Source organism: Pangasianodon hypophthalmus, chromosome 16, assembly GCF_027358585.1.
Source record: "Pangasianodon hypophthalmus isolate fPanHyp1 chromosome 16, fPanHyp1.pri, whole genome shotgun sequence".
Classification (NCBI taxonomy): Eukaryota; Metazoa; Chordata; class Actinopteri; order Siluriformes; family Pangasiidae; genus Pangasianodon; species Pangasianodon hypophthalmus.
In genome coordinates this window covers 5,911,726-5,920,593 of record NC_069725.1, presented here as the reverse complement: position 1 = coordinate 5,920,593, position 8,868 = coordinate 5,911,726, and the positions used below count along the sequence as shown (strand labels likewise).

Here is an 8,868-nt window from a genome sequence, read left to right as displayed (position 1 = left end):
GTGGTTCATTTATTTCAAGGAGTACAATGAGTTACAGTGAGTTAAGTACTTCAAGAGCAAAAAAAAAAAAAAAAAACAGCTCAAGAAAGCTAACTCTTGGCTTTAATATGTTAATCTTTGGCCACACATTACTGAAAAATAACCAGCATTTTATCTCAGCTGAAGCTTGTGATCAATCAGGGCTGCTTAATTAGATCCCCCTTGTTTAATTAACTGCTTTTTTGACAGCACAGAAATGTGTAGTAGTCTTTCTGAGGGTGTGTTCTCATTGTATACGGCTTTTATTAAATGTTTGTGTAGTTATGTCTCACTCAGATGTTATTGCTGCCAGATTCCTGACCTTTGACCAAATGTACAGCTATGAGAGGCGCTTACAGACGTTTGCAGATTGGCCTTTCCGTGAGGACTGTCAGTGCACACCCGAGCTGGTGAGTTCAGATAACATTGCTCACTCAGCTAGTGGTGAATAAAACATTCCTGCATTTAGGCTAACGTCCTGAGGGCTGATTTTATTTCACTCAACCTATTAATGAGTTGTTTTCTTGCAGTAATCTTTACTCTTGACAGCACACTGATTAGCTCTCTAACAGGTGTTGGGTTTTGTGGTAACTTCTCTGTGGTTAACCACTGCTAACAAACAGGCCCATTTTTAACCACCAGCCCATCTAAAATTAATTCTGGTATATTACTGGTATATCCAAGCTCCCTATAAGCATGATGATGCTTAATAACAATAATCTTGTGGAGAAATACCCCTAGTGTCAAGTATACCAATGTTTACTTTTGATGTAGCTTATGAGAATATATGAATATGCTTGAATTTGTATGTGCCAAGTATAACAATACAGTTCTAAAAACTGGTTCTGGGATTTCATTCATGCAGTCTTACTCAATCTTCAGTAACAACTGGTCAAGGCCACAGTGGATCTGGAAACCTATCCTGGGAACACTGGGTGTGAGGCAGGAATACACCCTGGATGGGATGCCAGTCCAACTAAGGGCACCAAGCATGCATGCATTCACACACTCATTCATTGCTAGGGGAAATTTAACATGGCAAATGCACCTACATGTGTGTGTTTGGGAGGTGGGAGGAAACTGAACAACTTAACCCCATGCAGACACAAGGAGAACATGCAAAACTTCACACAGACCCCAACTTGGGATCGAACCAGGCACTGGGTGACTGTGAGGCAGCAACACTACCCACTCTACCACTGTGCTGCCCTGTTTCTACTTTTACTGAGTCAAATGCAATTATTTATAATGTTTGCATGATTTAAACCAGTATAGCCTGCACCTGCGCTGGAATCATTTTGTCAGACTTTCCCTCACACTGCTGCAGAAATCACCATGGTCTCAGTCAGAAATTTGTAACAATTCACTCGACTCAAGCTGTTTAAAAGATATGAAGGTTCAGGTTAGGATTAAGGGTGGGTTAGCCTTCATATCTTCTTTTTGCTAATTCAATTACATGAAATTCAACAACACTATCTGAAGAAGAGATTTAAAACTCTTTTTTTTAAACTCTTTAAATTCAAATCCTTGAAACTAACTAGTGAACAAAAGGCAAAGCAAAAATTTATTTTTGAATCATTTATTTCAATGGTATGCTTGCATTCACCATCCTGGATTGATGTAGGCAGCGAGTGGCATGGTAAATATATTAAAATATATTTTCTTAAGATTTGTAAATTTCACTTCAGGAATGAGCTTCATGTGTCTTTTTAAGTCAATATGTAGTTTATGTTCACATGCACAGATTAAGTGGGTGACAAACTCGTACAATTAATTAACTTGGTATAGTTTTTGTCCCAATTCAGTCTGATGCAAGGTGAACATGGAACTAGTAAAAACCAAAGTAAGGGCTATTCCAAGTGTGTGTGTGTGTGTGTGTGTGTGTGTGTGTGTGTGTGTGTGTGTTTTTTTTTTTTTTTTGACTGCTTGCTTACTGTATTGATTTGGGTGATTTAGCAAAATATCTGTTGCATCAAATGAAATCAGATACCCGATGTGAAGTGTACTGTTTTTACTAGTCCTATAGAATTGTATCTCTTTACCTACAGATGGCCAAGGCAGGTTTTGTGCACTGTCCTAGTGAGAATGAGCCTGATGTGGCCTGCTGTTTCTACTGCCTCAAAGAGTTGGAAGGCTGGGAGCCAGAAGATATTCCCTGGTAGGCCTGCCTTCATTAGCAGTGAATAAATCATTGTCCCCTGCTGTCTTCAACACTGTCACAAATTAGAGTAGGGATGTATGGATATTAGGCCGGTATGCATGCCAGAGATCTGGTCTGATCAGCACAGAGATTTTTTTCCTGTTTTAACACACATGATTGACTGGACCGGGTGTTTTGGAGCAAAGGAATAAACAAAACTGCTATTCTCAATGCACAGTGCTGTATCTAGGCTGTAAGTGAAAGTTTTGATCACTGAAACATGTTTAATTTGTGTTCCAAGGTCTGAACATGCTAAACGTTCTCCAGACTGTGGATTCCTACAGATGAAATCTTTTGACGAGCTCACTGCCATTGAATTTTTCCGTCTCGAGCATGGGAGGATTCGCAATTACATAGTAAGAAAGGCTACTTTAAAAAATGCCTTGTTTTTTATTTTACAGACAGCATAAATTTTAACTGTTCTGCACCCACTCATTGTGCAACTTTTTATCCTTTCTCAACTCAGAGGAAAATGGCACACATGAAGATTGCGTACTTCCGTGATGAAGTGGAAAACACAAGCAAAAATTTAAGAATTCTTTTTGATATCTTGTAGTTTATATCAATTCTTATTTTATCTGTAACCTTTTGCCTATCAATAAATAATGTTCTGTCTTTTCAAGTCTATGGTTAATTTGGCTCAAAAATAGAACCATTTGCAGTGTCAGCAGGCCACAGGGAGGCAGTGTCATGCAGGGTTCTTTGCTTGACCGGTGCAGTGTGAGGAGGGGGAAACTGAATCCTAGCAGTATTTGCTCTGCCTTCCTACAAATCCTGACCAAATCCTGCAGGCGCCTAACGGAACTGAATAAATGAAATGTTTACCACGTTTTTAGCCGTTTAGCTCAACTTGCCACACTAATTTTTTTTAAATCCCCCACTCATCCAAACCTTGACCCTGGGCAGATGGTCTTAAGCTCCTCCCCCTCAATACCAACTGTTGCCCCAGCAACATCTGTCACTTTGGACACTGTGTATAGGAGGAAGGGGATACACAGTGCATCCAAAATTAATACTGCACACTTATGCATGAAGGTAGACCATTAAATACTCTTGGCCAGCACAGTATGGCATTCAGTTTAGTGCAGACATTTTTATGCATGCTACAACAGCTAGTCATCCCTGTCACTACTAAACATGAGCACCTTACTAGGTGCTAACAACCAGGTGGTCCACATTTTCTGAATTTGTTAGTTGCGGAAACGCAACATTATTTATACATACAACAACTTTGGGTATAATGTCAACTGGAATCTAACTGGAATCTAAAAAAGGTCCTCTGGGTGGAATGAAAAATGCAATAAATAGTCAAAATACTATCATACACGTTGAACTAATGTGCTTAATTTTTAATAGTTTGATTGTAAAATATCTGTGTACTGAGGTCTGTGACTTTATTTTAGTTAGTTAGTTTTTAATATTTAAAGGGGTGTCTGACTCTAAAAGATTTGAGAACCCCTGATATGAGAGTCCCAGACAAAAACATTTTCCAAAATAAGAGATGTCGTGTATAGCTTTATACTGAACAGTGGGATGTTTAATCCCGTACAGTCATATTTCTACTCAAGAATACATTTTAATTGGAATTAACAGAAATGAGGCCCATGAGAGATCCATGAGGATAATGGATTATTTTTAAACATTAACTGCATGAAGTATGCTTGAAGTTTTCATTATTTCGACTTTTTATTAATTATTGCTGTATGAATGTGCGGACATTTTCTGTCTTGGACACGTGTACTTATGCTGATACACCTTACATCACCAGGAGGAATTAAAAACATACAAATTCCTATTCTGTTTTTATACTTTGCTCTGTGACATATTTTTCTTCACTTTATAGTTGAAAAAGTGTGTGTGTGTGTGTGTGTGTGTGTGTGTCGGGGGGGGGGGGGGGGGGGGGGGGGGGGGGGGATTGGTTGTTATTGGGAGGGAGGTAGGATTAGAGGTACTATCCCATCTCCCCCTTACTTTGTTCTGGATTACTGTGTAATGCAGCTCTCTGGATACAGAGCCTCAATCAGCTGCTTAATTCTGCTTTATCCCCTCAGTACACAAGAAGTGGAAAAATAAAACAGTTTGAGGAGAAATGATGTAACAGTCATGAGGAAGAGACTATATGATCACTTAAGAAAACATTTTGGTGTTGGAGATGCAACATAGTCCACCAGCTAAGTGCAGCAGGTGCTGGGGATTTGTACAATATATCGGGTGTTTGTTAATCAGGGAATTAGCGTTGGCTGTTAGTCTTCTGATTCATTTTCATCCCTATATAAGCACAATAATATGCACTAACTGCCCCTGGGTGATGAGTTTGATGAGCGCCTGCGCTTCAAGCAGTAGCTGGTTAGCAAGTCATTTTGGTCGTGTGAGTGTGTGGCATATGGACAAACGGACAGATGTTCCCAACAGAAAGTTTACAACCTGAGAGCACCATTGGGGCCCATCTGTTGCTGTGTGCGGGTCCTCCCTCCCAGTCCCTCAGCTCTCCTCATCTTACACTGAAGGGGCTTTTCCCTATCTCCCTCACCTCCGCTCAGCATCCCCCCACTTCACCCAACCCCATAATCAAAGCCATTCAGTGCTTATTACATGCGGCGCAAATTAATGATGAGGGCCTCACCTGGAGGTGTGGGGTTAAACTCACAAGAGCACATGAGGTCGCTGAATGAAGGCTGTGCACTTGTGTCACGACAACTAAGTCTGGTTTAAGTGACAATTGTAGTTTTAGAAAGTCCTTTAGAAAGTATCAGTAGATTACTATTATGCAGGTTTTCTTTCTTCAAAATGGAGCTTCTTATTCACTCCAGTTTTGCAAACGCTCCAGCTCTGATCTGTTTATATGGATCGCATTTGAAATAAATTATGTATAGTATATTGAACCTATATATGCGTTAACTTTAAAAGCGCAGTGTTTTAGCCTGTTGTTAATGCATTTAACTTACTGCAAATTATTGAAATATTTACCAAAAATCTCTATCTTTGATGCTAGATTAAATATTTAATAGCCAGCCAAACATCAATGTAGATCAATTTTCAAACACTGACTAGCGAGAAGCCTGTAGACATGTTCATTGCCCTGAGGAGCTTAAAAAGTAGTGCAGGAGCTGATGTAAGACATCTCTAGTTTTTCAGTATTACATAAGCATGTTTTTGTTTAGACATTTCACATGTTGTTTTGCACATTTTTTACATATAGACTTTTCACATGTAGGGCATGTGGTTTTACTTTTCACTTTTTTCACTATTCATTTTTCGCATTTTATTTTTTCTCATTGAATTCACATGTGCAATTTCAAGGCATAACATGTTGAAATGCATCTTCTCATGTGATTTCATATTATTTGAAATGTATGTGATTTATTTTCCATAAGGGACAACCACTTTAATTATGAATAGACTCTATTTCCATCATTATCCAAGCCTTGAAATCGCATACTAATGTTTATATTAATATATTAATTCCATATGTATTATTTAGTTTCTATATTATAACCAACCTGCTTGATCATCATCTTTTATATATAAATAGTTAATATACAAGATAAGTATAAATATGTCAACTGCAAAGTCTAGAGCTAATCCATCGACTTTTTCCAGGTGACTGTAAACTCATTATTCTCATTATTTTGCCTGCTCCAGGCAAATCTAGGCAGATACTGTATTCCATAGTGTGTATAGACTATAATCTATAGCACTCCAAATCCCGCTGTGACCTCTTGCCCTCCCCTTTTCCATTTCTTTCTTTCCTTTCCATCGCTTTCTCTTTATTTCTCCATTTCTTTGCACGGTGAGCAGCGTGAGCAGGACAGAGGACTCCCTCTCTCACACGGCCCGGCCCTCCTACCTTGCCTCCTTTTTGTGCCTCCATCCATCTGTCCCTCCTCTCTAGCCATTGTAGAGGCTCAAAGCTGGGCCACGTCTACAATGCAGTGGGCGTGTGGAGGGGGGAGGCAGGGTAAACACGACAGCATCCCCATCCCATTAGAAGCTCTTTAACTCTGACACCCTAGCACTCTGACAGAGTGGACTCAACCTTTTAGCCTCACCTCACAATATCACACTGCAATGCCTAGTCTTTATTCTTCTCTAACTCTCAACTGAAAACTTTGCTGAATAAAAACTATTATATAGCTTTCTCTGCATGGTTTATTACTTGTGAACCACTGAGACTAGATAATGTAGAACAACACATAGCTTGCATCATTCATTTAATCATAAATTTAGAGGTTTTTTTACATATTTATGAGTAAGACGAACGAATTCTTGAAAAAATGAATAAATGTGACATGGATGTTAATCGTCATCACACCCTTTGTCATTTTTTCCTTTCCCTGTCACTCCAACTTGTTCTTATCCTTTTATTTCTGTCTCTCTTTGTCTTTCCTTTCCCAAAGCTCCTCTTCCCTCGGGCCCCACATCTCCCTCGTTTCTCCTCACAGCTGCTCCCGGGGTCTCTCTCTCACTCCATCTCGATTTCACTGGGCTCCTGCTCTGGCACCTTGGCCATGCTTTTCTAGAGTGTGTGTGAGTGTGAGTGACCGAGGAGGAGGGAGGATCACAGTGTTAGCAGCAGCTTAAAGGCAAGGGATTAAGGCAGCACAACCACTGATTAAAGCCTTCCAGCCTCCTATGGCCCCATTAATACAATCTTAATCACGATGCTTTATCCCTCATCTCGCCCCTGTGGATCAGGACCTTTCATTTACTGGGAGTTCGTGTTGTTTGCCCAGTGGATTAGTGCCACAGAGAGACAAAAAAACGAGGGAGAAAAAGAGTGAGAGGTTTGAGACTGCACTTTAATGTCCAGTCGCTCTTTCTTCATCTCTCCTTCACTTTTTTTTAAAACCACAACTCCCATCCTGTCTGCCTACTGGAACAAAAGAGACTCCAGGAAGGGAAGCGGGCTTCATGAGGATATTATGCCATCTGAGATGTCTTTTTAGTGCATAAACTTAATATCTGCACTATTGTAAGTTTGTGATGAAGGGAGATGGTATGGGAAGGTTTTTTGATGACCACACATGATAGGAAAGTTATAACAATTCATTTGAGTTCAAATATTTTGTCTTTGTCATCAAATATTACATGTGGAGAGTGAGAAAACTGAGATTCCTCAGTGCTGCACAGGTCTTAAAAGGCTCTTCGAGTTTTTTTTTTTTTTGATAGTTAAGTGTTCTTAATTTATGTAACTGAAGGGTATAGACCTTCATAATAGAAATAACAACCAGGAACTAAATTAATTAATTTTGTTTTACTTTATGCTTTAATCCAAAATCTCAAAGTGCGTCATATAGTAAAAATAAAGCAGATATTCATGATAGAAGCAGAATTAAAATCTATAATTTAATAGAAATAATAATATAAATAATTTGTAAAATATATAATATAATTTAATTCAATATAATTTAATAAGAATTTAAATAACTATGAAGTTTTTGCAAATGGAATATAATACATTAAAACTTGTTCAATAAAAAAAATCCAAGAACTATCAATGGGCTAGTTAAAATAAGTACAAATTAAAAAAAAAAAAAAATCTCTGGATCTTCCTGCATTACTATTTGTGTCCACTGACTGGATAAAATCTTATATGGTTTATGTTTTTGTCCAAGAAGAACATCTTCCCAAGTTGTAAGTGATCCTACAGATAAACAGAGGAGAGTTGTTAAGGTGGTTTTTAACACAATAAATAATAAGCAAAATGTCACGAGCAGAACTTTGTGGTTAATGCAGAATTTATCACTTTATTCTCAGGTTTGTTCTTATACTGATATACCAACTAGTGATAAATTAATGATAAAAAACAACATGAAGTGTGTAATGTGTTGGCCCATCAGAACAGCTTTAATACACCTTGGCACAGGTTGTACATGTCTCTGCATCTATACTGGAGCAAAGAACACCATTCTTCCAAAAGCTATTCCCTCAGTTGGTGTTGTGATGATGATGGTCCCATAGATGTTGTATAGAGTAGAGATCTGTTGACTCTGAAGACCATACCATGTAATTTACATAATTTATGTCACTTGTCTGTATATTTAATTTTTCCATCTGTTTGTTGGTTTGTTTTTTAGATTTCAAAACTGATCATACCTTATATCTCTGTCCATCCTCCTCTGTCTGAAACTATGTGAACTGTGTGAGAGGTGATGCTGCAGGCAGAGGTCACAGTGATGGCAGCAGCTCCCCTGGGATGGAGCCACAGGGCAGAGCCTCAGTCAGTGCAACACGTTTCTGTTCCCATCGGCTTTTCAACGCTCATGTCAGCACAGTCAGAGAGCAGCTGATCACTCGCAAGCTTCTCCATCTACTCTGGTGAGAGTGCCACACATGCCACTGCTCTTTTGTCTTTAACTATGAAAAGACTATTTAAAAAATGGATTAGAAATTTTAGAATGCCATTTAGAATGATTTTCAGGGATAGGAACACTGTTTTTGTTAATATTTATAAATTTATAAATTTAAATTACATTAATTACATTAATTACATTACATTATTAATTACATTAATTTATACATTACATTTATATAGTAGTATTTTTAATGTAATTATTAATTACCTAATTGTCATATTCCATCTTGTCATATGGCAAGAATTTTTTTTTACATTACAAGGTACACATACAGTTCTCTTTTCCAAAACTCAT

The 8,868-nt window shown here is 38.2% G+C and overlaps 1 protein-coding gene across 1 annotated transcript; it reads left to right on the top strand.

Moving 5' to 3' along the window:
- The first annotated feature begins 217 nt into the window (after window positions 1-217).
- birc5b (baculoviral IAP repeat containing 5b) lies at window positions 218-2,840 on the top strand. Its single transcript, XM_026921192.3, has 4 exons — window positions 218-428; window positions 2,067-2,176; window positions 2,460-2,574; window positions 2,685-2,840. The coding sequence occupies exons 1-4, from the start codon at window positions 303-305 to the stop codon at window positions 2,772-2,774; spliced, it is 441 nt and encodes a 146-aa protein (XP_026776993.1). The 5' UTR covers window positions 218-302; the 3' UTR covers window positions 2,775-2,840.
- Window positions 2,841-8,868: the final 6,028 nt, after the last annotated feature.

Excerpts from the sequence above, each read along its gene's own strand:
- birc5b (XM_026921192.3), top strand. The coding sequence starts at position 303 with ATGTCTCACTCAGATGTTATTGCTGCCAGATTCCTGACCTTTGACCAA. Across the intron at positions 429-2,066 it reads GTCAGTGCACACCCGAGCTG|ATGGCCAAGGCAGGTTTTGT; the intron begins GTGAGTTCAGAT and ends CTTTACCTACAG. Across the intron at positions 2,177-2,459 it reads GAGCCAGAAGATATTCCCTG|GTCTGAACATGCTAAACGTT; the intron begins GTAGGCCTGCCT and ends TTGTGTTCCAAG.